The sequence below is a fragment of the Microchirus variegatus genome (assembly GCF_963457635.1).
Source record: "Microchirus variegatus genome assembly, chromosome: 5".
NCBI lineage: Eukaryota > Metazoa > Chordata > Actinopteri > Pleuronectiformes > Soleidae > Microchirus > Microchirus variegatus.
In genome coordinates, this window is record NC_139806.1 from 2,908,853 (window position 1) to 2,933,126 (window position 24,274).

The 24,274-nt window shown below is 45.2% G+C and overlaps 1 protein-coding gene across 7 annotated transcripts in view; it reads left to right on the plus strand.

Moving 5' to 3' along the window:
* The window catches only part of depdc5 (DEP domain containing 5, GATOR1 subcomplex subunit), a 32,090-nt gene extending 9,008 nt beyond the window's left edge, over positions 1 to 23,082 (plus strand). The window contains exons 23-43 of one of the 7 annotated variants that reach the window (XM_083889413.1): positions 4,733 to 4,868; positions 4,962 to 5,053; positions 5,129 to 5,188; positions 6,133 to 6,316; positions 7,920 to 8,080; positions 8,193 to 8,313; positions 8,593 to 8,760; positions 8,848 to 9,070; positions 10,435 to 10,571; positions 10,686 to 10,788; positions 11,082 to 11,144; positions 12,783 to 12,895; positions 13,118 to 13,195; positions 14,239 to 14,371; positions 14,645 to 14,744; positions 14,820 to 15,059; positions 18,303 to 18,472; positions 19,421 to 19,592; positions 19,710 to 19,770; positions 20,533 to 20,615; positions 22,337 to 23,082. In XM_083889413.1, coding sequence (XP_083745539.1) covers positions 4,733 to 4,868; positions 4,962 to 5,053; positions 5,129 to 5,188; positions 6,133 to 6,316; positions 7,920 to 8,080; positions 8,193 to 8,313; positions 8,593 to 8,760; positions 8,848 to 9,070; positions 10,435 to 10,571; positions 10,686 to 10,788; positions 11,082 to 11,144; positions 12,783 to 12,895; positions 13,118 to 13,195; positions 14,239 to 14,371; positions 14,645 to 14,744; positions 14,820 to 15,059; positions 18,303 to 18,472; positions 19,421 to 19,592; positions 19,710 to 19,770; positions 20,533 to 20,615; positions 22,337 to 22,632 — 2,894 coding nt within the window. In that variant the 3' untranslated portion in view covers positions 22,633 to 23,082. Of the gene's footprint in view, positions 1 to 4,732; positions 4,869 to 4,961; positions 5,054 to 5,128; positions 5,189 to 6,132; positions 6,317 to 7,919; positions 8,081 to 8,192; positions 8,314 to 8,592; positions 8,761 to 8,847; positions 9,071 to 10,434; positions 10,572 to 10,685; positions 10,789 to 11,081; positions 11,145 to 12,782; positions 12,896 to 13,117; positions 13,196 to 14,238; positions 14,372 to 14,644; positions 15,060 to 18,302; positions 18,473 to 19,420; positions 19,593 to 19,709; positions 19,771 to 20,532; positions 20,616 to 22,336 lie in introns of all 7 variants that reach the window. The other 6 variants (XM_083889414.1, XM_083889408.1, XM_083889410.1 and 3 more) reach the window with 6 other exon arrangements.
* Positions 23,083 to 24,274: the final 1,192 nt, after the last annotated feature.

A 24,274-nucleotide genomic window follows, 5' to 3' on the forward strand; every position in this document is an offset into this window, starting at 1 on the left:
GGCCCACCTTTCGTGGTGGTTATATGTTTGTGAAGCCAGCGTACTCGCTCCCTCTTCCAACTTTGTACTTCTGCTGTATCTATGAGTAACTGTACGATGTGTACTGTCTCTCTTTTTTACTCTCCTGTGTCGGTGAAGACAGCGTGTGCCGACATTTGTGTTTTTAGTTACAGGCGCTAGTGTCAGCACTGCTTGCTTGACCTTGCGTATGTGTAATCGGTACATTACACATATGTCAGTGAAGCCAGTGTACTCGCTCACTCTCCTGACATCTGTACTACAGTTATCTGGGAGTAACTGTACAGTGAGTACTGCTTTTGCTTTGGGTTTTTACTGTGTTGATGATGATGATACACCGTTGGCTGTACTCTTCATTCTAGTCCCCTGTAGTTAGCAGACGTGTTCCACTAAGGCTAACTGCATTGAATACCTGTTGTGAAGGCAGTTTGTTCGCTCCCTTTCCCATCGCAGGTGTACTACTACCTCTAGTAACAGCCATATCTTGAGCTGTGTTGCTAGGCGGGATGGTTGTATTCGGCGCAGCAAGCCGACCTTTTGCTGGTGAAGGCAGTGCTCTCGCTCCCACTCCCAGCATAGGCAGTGTTGTTGCCCTCCAGTTAGCAGAAGTGTGAAGAGCCCACTAAGGCAAACTGTATTTGTCTGTGCGACACCTGTTGATGAAGGCAATGCGCTCGCTCCCTCTCCCATCACAGGTGTATGCTACTAACCGTCAGAAACAGCCACATCTCGAGCTGCGTCTGCTCGGTGGTGACAGTCTGTAGTGGCGCAGCAAGCTGACCTTTGCCGGTGAAGGCAGTGCTCTCGCTCCCGCTCCCAGCATAGGCAGATGCTGGTGCCCTCATAGTTAGTGTGAAGAACCACTAATCCTAACTGTATTCGGCTGTGCGACACCTGTTGGTGAAGGCAGTGTGCTCGCTCCCTCTCCCATCACAGGTGTATACTACTTACCGTCAGTAACAGCCACATCGAGCTGTGTCTGCTCGGTGGTGACAGTCTGTACTGGCGCAGCAAGCTGACCTTTGCTGGTGATGGCAGTGTTCTCGCTCCCGCTCCCAGCATAGGCGGACGCCGTTGGCCTCATAGTTAGTGTGAAGAACCACTAACCCTAACTACGGCCGTGCGACACCTGTTGGTGAAGGCAGTGTTCTCGCTCCCTCTCCCAGCATCTGTTGCTTCTCCCACTCTACAGCCGCCTACTGTCACCATGCTTGGTGACCACTCCTGTGCGACCTGTATGGCCTCCCTGCAGCCGGAGGACGGTCATGATGGGTGCTCTCCGTGCCTTGGCCTCGAACACCTGAGGGAGGGGCTGTCGGAGGATCCGTGCATGAACTGCAGCTTCATGCCCAGGGCAGTGCGGGTTGCCAGACTGGCTGAGGTTGAACACCTGCTGGGTCATGTTCCGGAACCGGACCAGCTGACCCCCACCCAGCGACTGCCACCAGCACAGCCTAACCGACCTAAGCGTCAGGCTGCAGAGGCTGTGGGCGCCCCCTCTGGGAAGAGGGTCGAGGAGTCTAAACTGGCCTCCAGGGGGGACCAGCTGACTGAGGAGTTAAACTAGATGAAGACCCTCTTCATAGCCGTCCAGTTCTGGGATCGGTGCAGTGGACGTAGGTTTTTCCGCTTCCACGCTGCCACGGGCGAACCGGAGGAAGATGTACTCTCCGTGGCGGCTTCAGCCACCGAGTTCACCAACTATGGGTCCAATGTGGTTCCCCAAGGTGCTGCCTCACACACCCCTGGGGTGAGCTTCCGCTCCCCAGCCAGCAGTGGCGGGTATAACTTCATGGGTGCCACCATTCGCATGGCCCCACAGGCTCAGCCGGCTCCCGCCAGTGCCTCTTCAGGCGTGAACCAGCCCAGCTCCCCCACTGTTTTGACTCGCCGCCAGTGGCTAGCCCAGGGGAGAGTCCGTGGCTGATTATCGGCTTTTACAGGGGAATGGTTTACCTCTTATTCTTGAAGGACGCGTACTTTCACGTCCCCATAGCACCAGGCATTTTTCTGCAGCCTGCTCTCAGGGCCGCCATTATCAGTCCGGGGTGCTCACTGCTCCCGTTCGGCCTCTCCCTTCACCACTGGTGCTTGCCAGGTGTGTGGCAGCAACCATCTCTCCCCTGCAGTTGCGGGGCATGAACATCCTCAGAGTGATTTTCACAATGAGCTGCCTGGTTCCCTCTCAGAGTACACTTTTCTAGGGGGGTGACTCTGGATGCTGTTGCCATGAGGGCCTGTCCATCACTTCGGCGTGTGGACGACATCCTCATCCTCCTTCTCCTCTTCAGAAGGACCGCTGCTTGCGCTACGCCCAGTATATGCGCCTCTTAGGCAAGCTAACAGCTGCTGCCACTGTGGCTCCCTTAGGCCCGCTGCCACTACGCCCCCTTCAGAGGTGGCCGAACAGTTTTCCACTTGTATGCCAAGTGGCACCAGCACGGGAAGCTTTAGGCATCACAACGCTCCTGCCTCCTCGGCCTGCTCTGGCCCCACGGAGGGTGAGATGGTTTCTTCTTCAGGGCACGCCCATGGGCTCCATTACATCCCTTCGGGAGACTGTCACACGGATGTATCCCTCACAGCTACGGGCAGTGCACATGGCACTGCAGCTTTTTCTTCAGTTCCTTCAGTAGAGGCATGTGCTAGTACGGTCAGACAATGTCTCAACCGTCTCTCTGACATAATTGCACACACTCTGATATAGAGGTGGTATTTAATATCTGGGATGTTTTTTCGGCAGGGCAGAGGGGGATCTCTTTGCCACAGAGGAGTCGACCCATTGCCCCGCTCTGGTTCTCCTTGACAGAGAAAGCCAGCCCTTCTCAGCCGCGAGGATGCTCTCGCCCACGATTGCCCAGAAGCTCATATCGATGCTGCCTTCCCACAGAGCCGCTGATTCCTCAAACACTGCAGAGGGTCCTCCAGCAGGGCCACAACCTGCTACTGGTGGCCCCCTTTTCTGCCCAGGCCCATGACATGTTTTTCCTCTGCTGCACAGGCTCTGCTGCAGCTCATCGCGGCGTCTCCCCAACAGGTTGGATCTCCTGTCTCAGTTAGGGGGCCAGGTCTGGCATCCTGACCTTCATTGCCTCCAGCTCTGAGTCGGCCACTGCAGGGCACGACCTCCGGGCAGAGTGTTCAGACACAGCCCAATGTACCACACTGAAAACTATGGAGTTTTCTACCCAAATGCAGTATGTGAACAGGTGTAAACTGTCTGCCTGGTGTTCCGACAGGGGCGAGGACCCCGTCTACTATACAACTACAACAATTTTGTAGTTCCTACAGCCACTCCCGAATGGCGGACGGGAGGGCTTATGTGGCGGGCTTTTCATCTTGACACACTCAAGTTGATGACAACACCGTGGAGTGCCACAGACTCGTGTCCTTTTCCTTAAAGGAAAGCCTCATGGCTACAACTACCAAGGGTACAGAGAATTCTGGCTTGGGGTCTGCCCCGGTGCTGCCCCCCCCCCCCTTGAGTTTAAGACTGCCTTTCTCCTCACCATCACTTAGTAAGGAGTGCTGAGGAGCTACATGCTCTCTCTGTGAGGGACTCATGTCTGAGGTCGAACTCAGACTCAGATTGCTCAGGGGTCACGCTGTGGCCAAATACGGGCTTTTCCACCTCAGGTTCTGTCATCGTCAAACCTTAATCCTGGCACAGTTTATCCTCCCAGCAGGGGAGGAAAGGTCATAACGGCCATGCCCTGTCCAGGCCTTAAGAGTCTATATAACTTCGACCGCGAGCTTGAGACGGTCAGAACAGCTGTTTCTCTACTACGGCGTACTAATAAGGCCGTGCTCCCTCCAAACAGTGACTCTCACACAGAATTATGGACATCATCACTCAGGTGTACAAACACGGTGGTTATCCCCTGCCATCCGGGGGAGGTGCCACTCTACTAGGGCTGTCGCTACATCATGGGCGGCTCTGCGCGGCGTGCCCCTGGTGGGCATCACCAGCTACCCTCTCCAGATTCTATAGGGTGAATGTGCCGCCTCTACCCTTTACTCTCACTGAGGTACGTACTGGCATTCCTCGTGACTTTGTTGTTATGGTCATCCAGTGCTAAAGCACCGCCTCTGGCGGTCAGTAAGGATGAAATAGAACGAAAGTTACGTATGTAACTACGGTTCTATGAATCCTGGATGACCGCCAGAGCGTTCTGTCACTCGGAATCCTCGTGGTTTTGCGAGAAGATTCTGCAGGAACAGATCCTCTGATGTCACCGGAAGATATAGGCTAGCCGGCGTCATCAGGGGTCATGGGTGACTTTGTTGGTATAAACACTCGACCTGCGCATGCGCAAGATGGAGACATTCAGTGCTAAAGCACCGCCTCTGGCGGTCATCCAGGATTCATAGAACCGTAGTTACATACGTAACTTTCGTTATTTTCCATTTTGCGAGAGAGTCGCATAATAACAAAAGAGGCTGTGCATCAGCCTGCAGTGCTGTAAATAAAAGAGGCGTTCTTTAACGCAGACGGAGAGTCCCATAGTTAATGTGTGGTTGCCGTACGAGCTAAGCTAAACGAGCTAAGCTAAAGGAGCAAGCGGTCGTCGGGGGGTCTGCCAGCTTGGCGATGGTAACAAAGATAAGGCTGAATCCCAATTCCACCCCTTAGTGATTTAGGGATTCAGCCTAAGTCTATAGCCCTCATGACAGTCAGTCTGTTTGCGTTACGTCTTGCGTTGCCGATCTCCAGGTCCGTCTGGAGAGGCGATCCAGATCCATCACCAGACCAGACAGAACATGGCGGAGCTGCAGGGCAACCAGCAGAGAGACTCTGCCCACACCTCTGCTGAGCTGCTGGAGCTGGCTTATCAGGAGGCCACTGGAAGGTCCCCCAGCATTTCCCCCCCTCGCAGTCTGAAACACTCGAGTGTGTGAACGTGAATGCTTATTCCACGTATATATATCTTGATTTATTTAAGGCGAACGAACACTCGACAAGCTGGAGAGAACAGCCTTTACGTCGGTGGAGCGGTGGACGAGTTCACCGGAAGCCCAGGGAGCAACAACAGTGGTGATACATGCACTTTTCTAACACCAGAACACGCTTATTTTCCTGCTAACTTCTTTAATTCTGCTCCGTGTGCAGGAACGCTGACGAACCACGGCTCCTCGTTTGAAGACGTCTCCCTCGTCGGATCAGATCCAAGTGAGTCCAGCTCGTCACAGACCACGTCATACGTCAGGATCGGGGCTGATTTCCTTCGTCACTTAATGCATGATGTCAATAATAATAATAAGCCTTTAGAGGTGTGTCTTTAATCTCACCTGTGAGGGCTTATTCAGCTTCAGCAGGCAGGTTTGTCCAGCAGATGTCTGTCTCCCAGGGTGGCAGGTATAAAATACTCTTACAGATCATGTGGTCTGGAGTTACCCTCCTCTTCCTCTCCCTCTGTTTCCTCTGTCTTTCCTCTCTCTTTCTCTGGGCCTCCTCCTGTCGATCTGTAACTGAATTATTCAGTTTAGAAGACGTTACCAGCTGATTTAATTCCACCTGATTAATTTTACGTCAATCATTTTTCCTTCCACTTTGAATGTGTGTATCTCTTCCTGCATGGCAGCGTGCGCACTACACATCATCCCTGTAAACACGCGCTTTCTCTTCCTCCGCACAGTATTTTGAGTCTGTTTGCATGATGGAATTATCTCTGCTTGGATCCACTCGGTCACTCTCACTGTTGTTGAGCTCAGGAAAACACTTTCCCGCCTTTCTTCTTCCGTCACGCTGATCACAGACTTGACCGTCACACAGAGCCACAATCTGCATGTTTGATCACCGCTGCACAACCACAGTCCTCCCCAGGAATCACCAGCAGGGGGAGATGAGGCCAGTACAATAACACTTGTGTTTTTTTTTTCTTCCCCCTCTCTCTCTCTCTTCTACTTTCTTTTTTTGTCACGTTTGCATCTTCCCTCCCTTCCATCCTCTCTCTACTCTACTCTTTTCCTCTCTTTTACCCCTCCACTCTGCTTCCCTGCCCCCCCCCCCCCCCCCCCACACTCATGTACCATTCCACACTGGATACATGCACTTGTCTTTGCTGTGGGGATTTGTTTGTGTGTGTGTGTGTGTGTGTGTGGGTGCTCCTGAAGCCCTGCTGCTGTCTGCACCCCCGACAGTGCCCAGCTTCTGCTGCACGGTTGGGGTGGACTGGAAGTCTCTGACCACGCCGGCCTGTCTGCCCCTCACCACCGATTACTTCCCTGAGCGGCAGGCGCTGCAGAACGACTACACCGAGGGCTGCTATGACCTGCTGCCGCACAGCGACCTGGAGAGGTAGACCCTTTAAAAATCTATCGTCTTACATTACTCAAATGTGCACTTATTTGGTGATATTTATGTTAAAGGTGAAGTAAGTAGTTTATAGTGCCATCTAGAGGAGAGGCTGAAATTTACAACAACAAACTGCTCCTCTGCTCACCCCCTCCCTTCCCTGAGCGCTACGGTGTCCTCAGCCGGTCAAACGTTGTCCTCGTCGTCTTTCTCCGTGCTCCGACGCTTGATTTGTTCTCTCGCGTTTGTCCTAACAGGCTCCCGTAGAAACATGGCGTCGTGGCAATGCAGTAGCGGCCCTGTGACCATGTTATTTTACATGACTTTTTGAAACACTACGAAAATTAAACAAAGAATATTATACAGCGACTAGACAATGCAGGAGCACATAATATGTATAAAAAAGTGGATTTTGGGTTATATAAACCCATAAATACTACACAGTGTCCCTTTAAAGCTCCCATAGAGTGGTCCTATCGCACATACATGAGTTATGGAGGTCTACTTACATACATTAACTTGTTTTTATGGTCAAAAACCTCCTAGTTGCTGTAAACGAGCCTATAGAAATCTCTCCTCACTGAAGCTCTCTTCAGTTGCGCTGTTTCCAGCCAGCGCAGAGCTTTCCCAACTGTCTTGTGATTGGCCAATACCTGGAAGTGACGTAATCGGCACACCAGCTCTCAGAAGCGCAGCTCCCCCCTCTGGAGCGGTGGATGCACTGCTACTCATTATCAAAACATTGTTTTAACAATGTTTAAAAATAGTTTTGTCACAACGGCAGTCGCTTTTATGACTTTGACCCAGAGTCAGAAGACACTGTCGCTCGTGAAACACCTCCACAATGGACGTTCTTCTTCTTCTGCGGTTCAATGTACGCAACCGGATGTGCCCGGACTAGTTCACTTAACCGGACCGTTTTTTTTTTAGAAATCTCGCTGAGCCCCGAGATTACAATAAAACACAGCGTTCTCAGCAGTGACTGAACTGTTTGTTTCGAACCTTCAGGGCTTCATAAATGAGGTAATGACGCAGATACACACCAACAAACAGCGTTAATTGGTACTTCTGTCTAGCTTTAACAAGAAACAGTAAAGTCTTTAAAGGGGACATATTATGCAAAATCAACTTTTTAATCATTTTAATACTTATATGAGTTGTGAAAAAAGATGACTCAGTCATGTTTTTGTGGTCCGCCTTTTTACGTCCGCACTCATTGCTAGGTCACAATGAGATATTTCTGGAATTGTCGTCTCTCGGAGCTCCGCTTTGTACCTAAAAAAACGCGAGAGTGCAGGCGAGGGCGATAGTATCCGTAAGAGCGGAAGTCTGCGAAGTTTTCTATTCAAATTTCCGTCCTTCCAGCCCCCCGGCTAGAGTCTGCAAATGATGGCTTTTCCAAATGCCAACTGCTGTTAGCTTCCGTTAGCCTCAGTGACGCTGACGTAGTTTCCTGTGTCTCATTTGCATTTAAAGAGACAGGCACTCGATAGCGAGCGTTCCGAACGGGGCTGTTTCCTTGTCTCAGCTTGCCTCCACGCACTTCCCGTACTTTATCCCTTTAATACAAACGCGCTGCATTTTCACATTTGCGTGTCTCCATCAGGCGAGAGGACGAAGGTCCGGTGATGAGCGCTTCTCAGGTGTTTGAGGAGTTTATCTGTCAGAGGTTGATGCAGGGTTACCAGATTATCGTCCAGCCCAGTATCAGGAAACCAAAGCCTGCTGTAGCCACGCCCCTTGGCAGCAGCCCTCTTTACTCCAGAGGTAAGTCAACTATGTGTTCGTGCACAGGTAGACCTTTTTCTTTCTAACAAACGAGCTGCTTTGTGTGTGTGTGTGTGTGTGTGTGTGTGTGTGTGTGTGTGTGTGTTTTCAGGTCTGGTCTCTCTACGTCGAGCAGAAGAGGAGGAGACGGTCTACTGGCTCAGTATGGGTCGCACCTTCCATAAAGTCTGTCTCAAAGACAAAATAATCACCGTGACTCGCTATCTGCCAAAGTGAGTACACCCCGTCTTATTGACAGTGTCATGTCGGTACTTTCTGCTCACTTTCCTATCTTGGTTTCACAGTTTCAGCAATGAATCATTCTTATACAATATATACAAGGTGTGTGTGTGTGTGTGTGTGTGTGTGTGTGTGTGTGTGTGTGTGTGTGTGTGTGTGTGTGTGTGTGTGTGTGTGTGTGTGTGTGTGTGTGTGTGTGTGTGTGTGTGTGTGTGTGTGTGTGTGTGTGTGTGTGTGTGTGTGTGTGTGTGTGGTGTGTGTGTGTGTTACAGGTACCCGTACGAGTCGGCTCAGATCCAGTACAGTTACAGCCTCTGTCCTCCACACTGTGATGCTCAGTTTGTGTCCTGCTGGGTGGAGTTTGGCCACGAGAGACTGGAGGAATACAAGTGGAACTACCTGGACCAGTACATCTGCTCTGCCGGCTCCGAGGACTTCAGGTATAGGACTGATGCTTCTTTATTTAAAGGACATATCATGATTTGTTGGAACGACTTGGCACATTGTCTGTCCGATCTGTTCTGCAGTTTGATCGACTCTCTCAAGTTCTGGAGGACTCGTTTCCTCCTGCTGCCGGCCGGAGGAGCGCGACGCGTGGCGGACGGCGAGGGCCACTGGGACGTCTACGGGGAGGGAGCAGGCGCCGGCGTCGGCAGCAGCGGGGAGTGGCTGCTGCTGGATGGTTTTGTCCGCTTCCTGGAAGGTCTCAACCGCATCCGGCGACGCCATCGCTCCGACAGGATCATCAGAGTGAGCTGACCTCACATCAGTGTTTACGTTCATGTTCTATACAAGCAGTTGTTGCTGAATTTTAGCACAGTTTCCTGTGCGTTTACTTACCTTTACTTATTCAAGTATTTTCAACATTTTAAAGACGATACAAACAATACAAGTACAATGACATGAACGATAGAAAGGGGGCACACTATTATAGATTTATAAGGCTTCTCTTTGATTACTCAAAGCTTATGCTGATTGTGTAGTGTCATCTATTTCTTCCATGAAAGAAGTCTATTTCTTCCATTTACTTGATAAAATCTCTCCTCTGGATCTTAGACAAAAAGCCATTTTTTCCATTGCATAGATCTTGTTTCACTACGTCCCTCCATTGTTTGAGGTTCGGAGTGTCTGGTTGATTACAGTTCTTGGTGATTGTTTTCTTACAGGCCATCAGCAATATTTTACACAGATACTAGGGCTGTCAAAAGATTAAATTTTTTAATCAGATTAATCACAGAGTAGCTGTGGATTAATCACGATTAATTACGATTAATTACCATTCCTAAATATGCCAGAAAAATTCACATTTTCTCTTTATATTGTTCTAGGAACGGAGAGATAAATAAAGTAGGTGAAAATATAAATGTAAAGAACAATAAAATACTGTAAATAACTTGTAAAAACCTATACAAATTGTAAAGAACCCACATTATAAGACAATATAAATAAATAGAAAAAATAAAATACTGTAAAAAACTTTTAAAAAAACTACACATTGCACTGTAAATATAAAGTATAGAAGTTAAATAGTTTTCTTACTAAACTCACAGCAGGAAATTCCTCATCAGCACTTTGAAGCACTGACGCATTTGGGCTCAGAGTGTCGGGAGCCCCCCTATCAGCTCGGGGCCCCAAGCAGTTGCCTGTCTTGCCTGTCCATAAACTGCACGTCTACTCGTAGCGCGATGAAAGTGAGAAAGTGTGTTAATGCGTTAAAAAAATTTTTTACGCGTTAATTCCACAAATTAATCATCCTGGGTTAACGTGTTAATTTTGACAGCCCTAACAGATACACATCTACTCTTGAGATAACATCCTCAAAAAACCAGAAGTAAAGTACCTTTACATTGTTCGTGCCTTCATATCCCAACATTTTTCTTAAAGTAAGACATATTTCCCCCCAAAATATCAGAATTTTCGGTGACCTTCATGTTTCCGCACAGCCTCCAGCACTCCTCCTCTGACTGAGTTTGCTTACGTTTAATATGCGGTGTGATAAAATAGCCAATCAAGTTCATCCAGCCAAATTCTCTCCACTTTGTGATGTCTTTTATTTCTTGTTATACTGTGAGAATCACCTTCGTCTAACATCTCCGTCCATGTTTCCCCCTCAGCCGAAGGGCACGCCAATGAAAGGACTGCAGGTCGCAAATCCTCTCCCTTCGTATCTCTCTGAACCCGTTCCTCCCCCGCAAGGCAAGAAGGGCACGTCGGCTCTGTCGGCGCTGCTGGAGATGGAGCAGAATCAGAAGTGAGCTTCTCAGAGACTGCAGGAACATCAGCAGCAGCAGCAGCAGCAGCAGCAGCAGCAGCAGCAGAGCCGTGAACCTCAGTCTTCACCGTGTTTCTTTCTGCTTCCTCTCAGGACACTGGAGGAGCAGCAGCAGCAGCAGATGAAGTCCTCAGCAGCCGTCAGTGACCCTGCTGCTGTCGCCACAGCTCCAACAAATGTAGACAGTCCCCGAAAGGTGAGCGCCGGCCTCCTCGTTACACTACGTGTGGATCGAGACGAGGTTCTTCTTCAGTTTCGTCCTCGTTCAGCTTTCGCTGGCACATCTTGAGTTGACTGAATCTAGCAGCAGCAGCTTCTTTGATTCAGTGATTTATGTTTGCCGATTCTTCACTGTGAGGCTTTTACTGTTTTTTGTTTGTTTATTTTTCCCTTCTTCTGTCATCTGCGCTGTTCCTCATGCCTCTGCTCTGCTCCTGGGCTTCGGGTGTTTGATCCTGGGGTATGTTCTTCTGTCATCTATACTGACAGGACACTGCCTTTATTTTGGATTTTATACGTAGTCCACGCTCCACCTACATCTATCACTCTCAGGTCAGTTTGGAGGTTGCTTTGAGGGCATTGCTGAAGCTCGGTGTGTGTGTGTGTGTGTGTGTGTGTCATCTGACTCTGCATGAGTGCATGAGCATGCAACTGCTCCCTCTCATTCCTGTTGTGCTCGTCCTGTAGTGTCGCTAACGCTCTCGGTGTAACACCAGGATCACATTTAACTGCTAATATCTTCCATGCAAAGTCAGTGTGTAAAACCCCCACAGCTTTATTATATGATTTTTAACCACCCAGACCATAATAGATCAAATTAAGTGATACATTTAAAATCACTTAATTATATCCGCGAGAAACGCGCGGATATTATGTAATCGGTCTTATGCGTCCCCAGATTTTAGCTGTTAACTGGAAACTGGAAACTGGAAAGGCGTTTGAGATTAAATTTTCTTATTATTTTTATGGGTCACATACCCCCTGTAGATGATCCCTATTTTTTTTGAGCCGTCTACCATTATTATTAATTAATTAGTTAATTAATTAATTAATGATATAAAAAGCATATTTTCGCCTGTATCTTCCAAAGTATTGCAGGTATTGGCTTCAAATGTTGCATGGGCATCACATACCACCTGAGAATAATCCCTATCTTTGTAGCTTTATTATTAATTAGCAAATTAATTAATTTATTATGCTAAAAACACATTTTGGGCTTTATCTTCCAGACTGATGGAGATATTGCCTTCAAATTTTGTACAATGATTCATGTAACAACTATCTACAAGTATAATCATTATTATTATGAACGATTAATCGATTACTAAATTAATCGTAGAATTAATTGTTTTAGCTTCTTAAATGGGAATATTTTCTTTGTTTCTTTGCTCCACATAACAAAGAAATCATTGTTACAAACCTTATAGACTAAAATGGCTGTATGACAAAGGCGTCCATGTTTGTCTAGAGTGTGGATTGACAGCCGTATTAAATTAAACTTTTAAAAAGTCTCACATGTAACATTTACTGGGGTGAGTGATTCATCCTCACGCGTGAAGTGTGATCCTGGGGTTACTAACATGCACAAGTAGACTCTTAGTCGTCCCTTAGATTAGATTAGGTTAGATTAGTTTGCATGAAGTCATGACTGTGTGTTTTTTTTCTGTGTGTGATTTTCTCACTTCCCCTCTGGTGGCATCGCAGTCACAAAACAAAGAAGAGATCCTGGAAACCTTTGTGTTATGTGTAAGACACGGACGCCACATTGTTTTCCAAAAAAGAAGATTCAGTTGACTGTGGACGTGTAGCGGCCTTTGTTATTATATTAGTAATTTTAGACCATTTATGAACTATGAAGCTGTAAACAATCCACTCCAACTTTATTTATAAAGCACTCTAAAAACAACAACAGCTGAAAAAGAGATACAAACGTGTGACCTAATAGACCTAAGAAACTAAAGCTATGCTGTAGTTCTCCAACATTGCTGTACTAAACATGATTCAGCTCAAATGCTTTTGCATTTTGACTTTTATTTACATTTTTACAGTCAGATGTACAAATCTGCAAAAAATATATTAAAATCTTTGCAGAAGGGCTTATGATTAAAAATTATCCTGTAGGAGAGGGAAACTCTTAAAACATAAAAAAAATAATTTAGTGAAGTAGTTGAATCCACTGTTTCTGTGCAGTTTCCTGCTGAAGCCAGCGAGGCTGCAGATAAGGGAGTCCAGCCTGGAGCGACAGGCGGAGCAGCGGCGCCACCTACAGGAGAGACTGCAGCCAGCAGCGGCACAGATGCCAGGTAAACATTATCTACCATACAAAGCTGACTTAAGACAGTAAAGATAAAGTCATATCCAGGCATCTCAGGGGCTTAAAGCGTTAGCTTAGCCTCAACATGGAGTGTGTACAATAAATACTTAGGCTATATACTGTGTATATTATACATGTTTCTCAATAGATTCATAATATCTATATCAGCTGGTGGTTTGGCACTGATCTGGCTTCTTCTTCCTCTTCACAGTGGCCAGTATGCAGCAGGAACCCTCTCTCTGTCCTCCTCAACACCCATGGAGATCCTTGAAGCTATCAAACATCCCACGTGAGATTTGCTCTTGCGTGTCTGTTTTTGTTGTGCGTCTTCTTTACATGAACTGGCAGCTGTGTAACGGAAAGGTCACGGGGACTAGAATCTATAACCCTTCACTAAGGCCCCGTCCAAATACCTCCCCTAACCCTACATTTTGCGTGTTCACGTTTTGCTGGGATCAAGGGGAAATGTGATTTTCCCCTTATAATCGACCCTCAAAATGTAGTGAGCTCTGATGCTTAAAAAGATGTGGAAGATGAAATTACCCGTGATGCTTTGAAGAATTCAGCGAGCCGGCTGATATTTTTCAACAAATATGGCGACCACATCTGCCGAGGAACATTTTCGTTGTAATATATTTCCGCACGTTAAATAAGCACGTTACGATGTCGAATTGTGTTGGGAAATGTTGGTTTGATACACATCCAAAGGACCGTTGAGCTTTGGGCACTAATGTCAGAAAATAAGTGACCATTTATGAAAGCAGCTAGCTAACTAGCTAGCGAGCGGCTACCCGCCGAGCGCCCCGAGAGAGCACGCCTGCCACGCATTTTTCCTGAATGAAAATAGTAGCACGCTCCACCGGCAGAATTGTCAACATGTGACGTAGGTTAGCACGTTCGTTACGTTCACTACGCTAATTTGCATGTAGTGGTGTCCCAATACCACTTCCCTCAACGAGGGGAATTTACGGTTGAGGGCACTCAAAACCAAGGGTACATTTAAAGGGGGAGGTGTTGGGACGGAGTCTTACTCTCCACTAGGATACCTCAAAGCTCAGTGCTGGGGCCGCTTCTCTTTGCAGGAGTTACTCGCTCACTTGCATCGTCTTCTCTGATCACTGCCAACTATAGCTGTCACTCACCCTGGATAAACCCCTTGGTCTTGGCCAGATCTGGACATGCCCGTTTTGCTATATCTCACACTCCGAAACCGGGGGAAAACTGTGATGTTTTGAATCTCCTCCTCGAACAAATCACGGATCATTGTGAAGTCGCTCAAACGGGACCTCTGAAGGTGGTTTTTAAGTGTGCCTTTGCTCTCTGGTGTTACAGGACAGGGGTGCAGCTGCTCCCAGAGCAGAAAGGTCTGCCGCTCAACTGCTTCATCAGTGCTGAGGCCGTTCACTGGCTGGTCAACAACATGGAGGGCGTGGCTACGCAGGGGATGGCTGTGGATATTATGCAGGTAGGAGCTGCCTGCGAGAGCAACGAAGTCGTAAATGTTTGGGTTTGCCGTTAGCGTACAGTGTGCTAACCTATTAGCTTTTATCCTTTGGCGTTTCCTTTGTAATGAGCAGACGTTTGAGAATCCAAGACTTTTAGATTTGTTGTTTTTAATCCAACGAGAGACGCAGAAATGAAACTGGGTTTATTTACCATAATAAAGACGTTTTTGGCTAAAAAAACACTTTATGGAGTTCTAAGATCTAACCTTGTTTTCTGTGTTTCTTTTGTGCAGAAATTGTTGGAGGAAGGTTTGGTGGCTCACGCCTCTGGAGACGCAATGCGCACCTTTGTCTACGGTTTCTACTTCTACAGGATAGGAGGAGAAAAAGACGGTGAATTGGTGAAAAATGACACACTTATCGTGCACATGTGCAAATTGGTAGACTCTTGTCTTGTGTCCACTGCAGGTCCCACGTCTCAGATCCCCTCCACGGCGCCAGGAAGTTGGTCGCCCGCCGCGCTGGAGGACTTTGCACTATTCCAGCGGAAGTGGTTCGAAGTGGCTTTCGTGTCGGAGGAGCCGCAGCCCTGCGACCTCCCGGCCTTCCTCCTGCCGCGGCTGCCCAGCCGGCCCGCCTCCTACGCAAGTAGGCACAGTTCCTTCAGCCGCAGCTTTGGAGGACGCAGCCAGGCCGCCGCACTGCTAGGTACACCCAGCCCAATCCTCCCCACACCACCACTCCATCCAGTCTGACACAGATCACACACCGGTTCTCATCAGAGTCTGGGTCCAGTATTTACTCGACATGTGAGCATTTGTTTTCAGGGTCTTGGCTGTCCATGAATACACAGCCAAGACCCACCGTCACATCAGGTGAACTCTCAGGCTTTTATGCAGCTTCATCTCCATCTACCTCAGGCACATTGTTTTCAGTTTGTCCCGGAAAACTGTCAAAAATCCCTGCCGTGGTGAGGGGGGCGTGGCCATTTTAGGTCACTACGTATGGCAACTGCAATAGTGTAGTCATGTGGAAGGAAAGTTTAAAGGTGCATTATGTAATAAATGATAAAATCCTCCTAATATGTCACAGAGACTCAGGAATAATGTTCATATAACAAACTGAACTCACCAACAACAACAGTACAGGCAAAATATTTGCATTAAAAAAATATTTTGCAGACTGTAAATCATGTTTATGTTTTGAAATCATGTTTTGGCATGTGGCGCCACCTACCGCCATCTACCAATCATTGCAGTCAGTAGAGTCTCAGCTGCCGAGCAACCACGGGTTGCCGGTTAGGTCAGAACTGTCGAAACCTAAAAGACATCGGTATTTTGAATTTGAGTGTAGTAACTGTTTTTGGCCACATTCTTACATATGGCACCTTTAAGTGGTCAACATACTAAATTACAGGTACAGTTATAAAACAATGTAAAATGAGTAGTCATGTTCCTTTCCTCCATGCAAACAAAGAAATCATCAAAACTGGATGAATAATTTCAGTTTGTGGACAAAACAAGACATTTTTAAACAGGTTTGCTAAACACCGATCAACATTTTTCAACATTTTACGGACCAACCGAGTCCTCGAGAAAATAATAATAATCGACAGATGAATAGCTTGTGAAAAAATTATTGTTATTTGCAGCCCTACACATGTCAGATTGAGCCCATTAAAAGCTGAACGCAGTTCAGTGAGTAAGAAATAAAGCGGTTACAGTTTCCAAACAAGCTGAAAACAATGTGACGCTAACACTCGACCAATGGCGTCGTCTTAGATCATCACCATGTAACACGTCATAGCTGTTGATGATACTGGACTCAGCTGTGATGGACACTGGACTGTCGATCAGACATCACACTACTGTTCAAAAGTTTGGGGTCACCTATACAATTTTTTCTTGTGTTTTCCATCGAAAGTCACACTTTTATTCATCAAAAGAGTTGCAAAATGAATAGAAAATATAGTCAAGACATTGACAGGATTAGAAATAATGATTTTTCAGCTGTGCTAACATCATTGCACAAGGGTTTTCTAATCATCCAATAGTCTTCTAACACTATTAGCAAACACAATGTACCATTAGAACAGTGGAAATGTGCCTCTATACACCTATGTACATATTCCATTAAAGACGTTTGCAGCTAGAATAGTCGTTTACCACATTAACAATGTATAGAGTGTATTTATGATTCATTATAATGTTCTATTCATTGAAAAAAAATAAATAAATAAGATCACTTCTAAGTGAGCCCAAACTTTTCAACGGCAGTGGAGCTGTGATGTGGCTTTGTCACATGACACGCACGAACAATGATGTCATCAAATTTCTACACCCCCACCGACCAATCGAGTGCATGCCGAGTGATTACGGTGCGTTCCAGTTGTCGTCGGAAGTCGGAATCGCTGTAAAACTGTAGCAGCTCCCCTCAGGTGGGATTTCCCATTTGAAGAGTCATAATTTGCGTCAATAGTAAAAAAAACAAAAAACACAGCTATTTATATACGATTAAATGCTTTACTTGTTTCGCATTAAATCATTCATACACATATTACACCTGAAAGGTCACTCCTAAATTCCGACTTCCGGTGTGGAAAAAGGGAACGCACGGCGACTGTGGATCAGATCCATCCAGCAGCAGCAGCAGCGGCTGGTGTTTGTGCTGTGGTGTCAGTGGCTGTGTGTCAGTAGTGCAGTGGTGGCGTGGCGGCCATGTCCTCACTTGACACACTCTGTGTCACAGGGCTGTGACCGTGTCTCTGCTTCTGTCCTCGTACGACTGCTTCAAACATTCAACAAGCTTCGCTGGTCACATCAGCAGCTTCTCTAACAACGCTTTCTTCTTCTCTACCTTTACAGCTCATTAGTTATTTATATATATATATATATATTTATATATGTGTGTGTATATATATATACACATATATGTGTATATATAGATGTATTTATGTATATAGATGTATTTATGTATGTATGTGTATATATATATATGTTTATGTATGTATATATATAAACATATGCGTATGTATGTGTATATATATATGTATGTATATATATATACACATATATACGTATATGTACGTATGTACGTATATTATATCTTTGACCTCGTTCAGACTGGTTTCTCCCCTTCACACATTATTTATGTTTGAAAATAAAGGTAGTGGCTGATTATAGGAGAAGACATAATTCCCATAAACTATGCTTTAATTTGCCTATGAAATTGAAATATATTATTATTATTATTATTATTATTATTAATAAAATAATAATATTAAAGGTGCATTATGTAATAAATCATAAAATCCTCCTAATATGTCACAGAGACTCAGGAATAATGTTCATATAACAAACTGAACTCACCAACAACAACAGTACAGACTAAATATTTGCATTAAAAAAATATTTATGTTTTTGAAATCATGTTTTGGCGTCAAGTGGCGCCACCTACCGCCATCTACCAATCACTGCAGTCGGTAGAGTCTCAGCTGCCGAGCAACCACGGGTTGCCAGTTACGTCAGAAAACGAAACCTAAAAGACCTCAGTATTTTGAATTTGAATGTAGTTACTGTTTTTGGCCACATTCTTACATATGGCGCCTTTGATATCAATAACCCTTTGTTTGTCAGTACTGTGGCAGGTCCAGAAATGATGTCCGCTGGTTACAAACCTTTTTCAAATAAAGACAAAACAAAACAAAATTTAGAATTAAAACAAACAGGCCAAACTATCTCCAAACACAAGAAGAAGACGGCGACGAGAAATGAGCGGGTTTCCGTGCGTGCGGTCCTAAACATAAGAAGGTTTCGGACACATTTTTCCTTCATAAAGGATCAGTTAAATATCTTTGATAATTCCACCTTTGCTCTTCATGCCCTCCATGTCTCCTTCTCTTGCTTCCCTGTGTTGTGCCCGGTGTTTCCTCTGTCCTCCTCCCTCGTGCAGCTGCTACAGTCCCCGAGCAGAAGACGGTTACTCTGGACGTGGACGTCAACAACCGCAGCGACCGCACCGAGTGGTGCAGCTGTTATTACCACGGAAACTTCTCCCTGAACTCTGCCTTTGAGATCAAGCTGCACTGGATGGCTGTGACGGCCGCCGTGCTGTTTGAGATGGTAACGATGGCCGTGAAGTCAATGTCACAGCGTAACGGGATCTTCTCTTTTCCCTTTTTACGCGCACCGTACGGCCGTACTGGAGTTTTAGAACGCTAATAATTATACAAATATTTAGTTAGCTCTGCAGTTTGGCACAGGGATAAAACGTACATATATGTACCGATATATCGGCATACAGTATCAGATAATATCGTACATGCCTAGATAACGTGGGCAAAATACCACGTAGGGCCCAAGATAGGATTGCGTCCATGTTTTTATTTCCCCCGACCTCGGAGGTGACGTTCAGTCACATGTAGAGCTGAAACAATCCATCGATTAATCGATTACTCAATTAATCGTCAACTATTTTGATAATAATCGGATCCACGCTTTTTTCATGATTAAAACAAGATTTCCGATTGTTTTCGCTTCTTAAAATGTGAATATTTCAGGTTTGACAAAAGCCGATCGTTTTTTTTAAATTTTATGGACCAAACGATTAATCAATTAATCGATAACTAAATGAATCGTCAACTATTTTGATAATCGATAAGTGGTTTTAAGTTTTTTTCATGATTGAAACAATATTTCCGATTGTTTTAGCTTTTTAAAATGTGAATATTTCAGGTTTGACAAACGCCAATCAACGGTTTTCTGATTTTATGGACCAAACGATTAATCGATTAATCGATAACTAAATTAATCATAGACTATTTTGATAATCGATTAATTGGTTTAAAGCTTTTTTCTTGATTAAAACAAGATTTACTTTTTTTTCAGTATTTTCTTATATTTTATGGACCAAACGATTAATCGAGAAAATAATTGTTAGTTGCAGCTTTAGTCACGTGGAAGTCCAAATAAAAATATTACAATTTCAGAACCCCCTACTATGTACACTTTATGTACATAGTAGTATAAAGTCTTGTTATGAAGCTTCCTCACTGAGCTGCTGTGTGTCAGGTTCAAGGTTGGCACAGGAAGGCGGCGTCGTGTGGCTTCCTGTTGGTGCCGGTGCTGGAGGTTCCGTTCGCGCTGACGTCGTATCTGTACGGCGACCCGCTGAGAGCTCATCTCTTCATCCCCCTCAACGTCCAGTGTCTGCTGAAGAACGGCAACGACAACCTGTTTGAAGGTGAGTCCTCCTCTGGTCCTGAAGACTGTGTGATGTGTGCGCTTCTTTTCACGTCCACGTGTGTGTGTGTGTGTGTGTGTGTGTGTGTGTTTGTGTGTGTTTTCACGTGACGCACAGGTTTTGAACCGGAGACGTACTGGGACAGGATGCAGCTCTTTCAGGAGACCATACTCTACAGGTCTGTAGCCCAGGTCATTAACTGCTATATTTGTATTTTAACATTTTGACACTTTTTTTCGTGTCCGATTCCGATACCGACGTCACAGATTTGAATATCTGCCGATATGAACTTATGAAGCTGTTAATGTACACTACCGTTCAAAAGTTTGGGCTCACTTAGAAATGTCCTTATTTATGAAGGAAAAGCACAATTTTAATTTTGAGGAGAAAAAAAAAACAAAAACAAAAAAAACATTTTGAGGAAAAAAAATACATTTTTGGCAGATATTCAAAAAAAATTTTTTTTTCAAAAAAAATGATTTTGAGAAAAAGATATTTTTGAGAAAAAAAATTAGATTTTGAGAAAAAAAATCGATTTTGAGAAAAAAAAATTGATTTTGAGAAAAAAAAATTGATTTTGAGAAAAAAAACATTAAATTTTTAAGAAAAAATACATTTTGAAAAAAAGATATTTAAATGCAGTGGGTTAGGTAAAAATGTAATTTTGAGAAAAAAAAAATCATTTTGAGAAAAAACATTTTATTTCGAGAAAAAAAAAATTATTTTGAGAAAAAAAAAATTATTTTATGAAAAAAAAATTTTTTTTGAGAAAAAATTAATTTTGAAAAAAAAAAAAAGAGAAATGTCCTTATTTTAAGGAAAAGCACTTTTTTTCAACGAATATAACATTAAATGAATCATAAATACACTTTATACATTGTTAATGTGGTAAACTTTTTCTACTTAATCTAAATGTGTTTGAAAATGTTGTTTCTTGCAGATTTGGCTTCGTGCACGACAAGTTTTCAGCCTCTGCTTTTAACTTCCCCTCTGAGAACAAGCCTCAGTACATCCACGTCACAGGTTTGTTTACGTTATTCTCGTAATCGATTAATCTGACGATGATTTTCTCGATGAATCGTTTGGTCCATAAATGTTAAAAAAAACCTTCAAAACGATGAATCGATTATCTACGGAGCCCCTAAAGGGACAAGAAAAAGAAAAAAAAAAAAACGTTTCAGGTGCTCACCTGATACGATCAGGTGCTCACCTGATCCAATCAGGTGCTCCCCTGATACTTTCAGGTGCTCCCCTGATACTTTCAGGTGCTCACCTGATACTTTCAGGTGAGCACCTGATACTTTCAGGTGCTCACCTGATACGATCAGGTGCTCACCTGATACGATCAGGTGCTCACCTGATACTTTCAAGTGCTCACCTGATACGATCAGGTGCTCACCTGATACTTTCAGGTGCTCACCTGATACGATCAGGTGCTCACCTGATACTTTCAGGTGCTCACCTGATCGTATCATGTGCTCACCTGATACTTTCAGGTGATCACCTGATACGATCAGGTGCTCACCTGATACGATCAGGTGCTCACCTGATACTTTCAGGTGCTCACCTGATACTTTCAGGTGCTCACCTGATACTTTCAGGTGCTCACCTGATACGATCAGGTGCTCACCTGATACTTTCAGGTGCTCACCTGATACTTTCAGGTGCTCACCTGATACGATCAGGTGCTCACCTGATACTTTCAGGTGCTCACCTGATACTTTCAGGTGCTCACCTGATACTTTCAGGTGCTCACCTGATACGATCAGGTGCTCACCTGATACTTTCAGGTGCTCACCTGATACGATCAGGTGCTCACCTGATACTTTCAGGTGCTCACCTGATACTTTCAGGTGCTCACCTGATACTTTCAGGTGATCACCTGATACTTTCAGGTGCTCACCTGATACTTTCAGGTGCTCACCTGATACTTTCAGGTGCTCACCTGATACGATCAGGTGCTCACCTGATACTGTTAGAGGCTAATCTAAGCTAACTATGTGTGTGCGTGCGTGTGACGTCAGTGAGTGAAACAGGAAGTGTGTGTTCGCCGTGTGGTTGTTTATGTTGGAGAGCCGCAGCGAGAGACTGTCACGCTTCATAATGTGGCTTTGTCATGTTCTCCCCTTTACGAGAGAGACTCATTGTACCCAGAGAGGCTGTGCATCACCCTGCTGTAATGAAATAAAGTGCTGTGTTCAACGCAGATGGAGTCCCGCAGTTGTTGTGTTGTTGCCGAACGAGCTAACCCAAGCTAAGGAGTCAGCGGTCCCTTTACTGCGGTTCAGGGAACTGCCGGATTGGCGTTGTTAACAATACTTTCTCGTGCTCATAAGAAAGTAATTGCATGCGGGCATGATGTCCGTGAGATCATCCACTGCAGTCATTTCGGTTTGTGTTTCTGTGTGAAAATGACAGTGTTTCACTCACTGACGTCACACGCACACACATAGTTGGTTAGCTTAGCTTAGCCTCTAACACTATCAGGTGAGCACCTGAAAGTATCAGGTGAGCACCTGATCGTATCAGGTGAGCACCTGAAAGTATCAGGTGAGCACCTGATCGTATCAGGTGAGCACCTGAAAGTATCAGGTGAGCACCTGATCGTATCAGGTGAGCACCTGAAACCTTTTTTTTTTTTTTTTTTTTCATGTCCCTTTAGGGGCTCCGTAATTTTCAAAATAGTTGATGATTAATTAAGTAATCGATTAATCGTTTCTACTCTGTTGCTGTTTCTCCGTCAGGCACCGTGTTCCTGCAGCTGCCGTACTCCAGGAGGAAGTACTCGAGCGGGCAGCAGCGCCGGCGCCGGAACTCCACCAACTCCAACAGCCACGGGCCGTTCGGCAGCGAGGAGCGCGTGGGCTACTACTGGGCGTACAACACCATGCTCACCAAAGCGTGGAGGACGGGCGTGCTGGGCGACGAGAGGTTGGCCGACCGTCTGCTCCGGGACTTCACCGACTTCTGCTCCAACAAGGACAACAGGCTGCTGAGCCTGTGGGACGGCTGCCAGGAGAAGATGACCAGCGCCCCCTGATGGCCACGTGACAAACTCCATAACAGTGTTAATGAACTCCTTGATGCCGTGTTCACGTTGACTTTACCGGTGTGAACACAGCACGAGGAAGACTTTTTATCGGCGAACCGGAAGCTGATGGAAAAGAATGTTTTTTAAAAGAGTAAAGTTTACAATAAAAGAACTGTATATAAACCTTTATACTTTTTGCTTCAGTCGCACATATGCTATCAGAGTGTTTAAAAACTGCAAACTATCGCGGGTTAGGGGATAAGATTTATTTAAAACGCCTGCTTTATTGAAAGTGGAATTCAATTTAATTTAGTCATCCAATAACACTCGTCACAGACCTATCTGAGCAAACTGACGATGAGAGACGCAGGCACTGCATTAAATATGATGCAGGATTTAGCTTAAAATTACGTTTTTGTGTGGGAAAAAAACACAATATTCTGTAATATTTCCATATATAATAATCACCAAAGACGCTGTGTCGTCGATTTAAATAAAGTTGATTTATCCAGATTAGGTCATCAAAAAATGTCATTGAGTATCTTTTGAGTGAATAAACAGAAACAAATGGAGAATAAAATGTAAATGTAAAAAAAAAAAGTTACTTTAATTTAAAATTAACTTTTCTTGTTTTTACGTTATACGTTTTCACAGTGAATAAATGTAATTGAAAATAACCTGGTCACTAATTTATTTTATTTATTTATTTATTTATTTAACGGGAAAACTCGCTTTTTGGGCCGCATGAGTATTTTTTGTTGCAGTACCACGAGTGGCCACCATGTCAAATGGTCTTGTGCAGAGGGGGCGGTGCTCTATCCAGTTCTGATCATACGTCCACGGTGCGTGCTCCGAGCTCCCGTCGCTATTCTCGAAACCACTTTGCGCCCACGATCCTCACTCCGCAGCGCTCATCCTCGACCCGTCTACGCGGATTGCGTTGCCGTCCGTCAGCAGCGAGGCTTCTCAGCTGGTTAGCAAAAACATCCACAGAAGAAGAGACGAGCAGGAAAACGACACGAAAAGAAAAACGCGAACTCTTTCTCTCTCAAACACGAAATAGCGATCGGAGTGAAGTCTGTTAAGGTAAGTAATCTCATTTGTTTTGCGCGTATGTTAGTTATACTAACCGGCTATGTTTATGAATGACTGGTGTGAGTGTGTGCCAAAATTCAGCGTTAGCCAACATTTGCTAAGTTAGCTCGCAGGCTAGCGCCTACCAGCCTGCGTCTAGCTGCGACCATGGAGGCTAATTAACGCTAGCCGTTTTTTTATGACACGCCAGCGACCTTGTTTTAAGTTGTCCGTTGCCATTTTTTAAAACTACTTTTGACGCGTTACTCGGCGCCACGTGTTGCTATGGTGTCTCCACTTGGTTCAAAATAGTTTCATTGAAGCTAATGTTATTAATTGGGGCCAAACACGCTCAAACTACTGTGGCCTCAGCCCAACTTCCTGCGTTAGCTAGCCTGGTTGCTAGTTTGACGTTCTTCACTGGAATTGCGTTATGTACGATTTTCTACAACAAAGTAGCAGCAAACGTCACCAGCGTTTACATGCGTGTAAATAAAATAATCCGATTGAACAATCGCCTCTGGCCGACTGTGAAATGCTGCTACAGCAGTCGCACAGAGTTAGCTCGCGGCTAGCT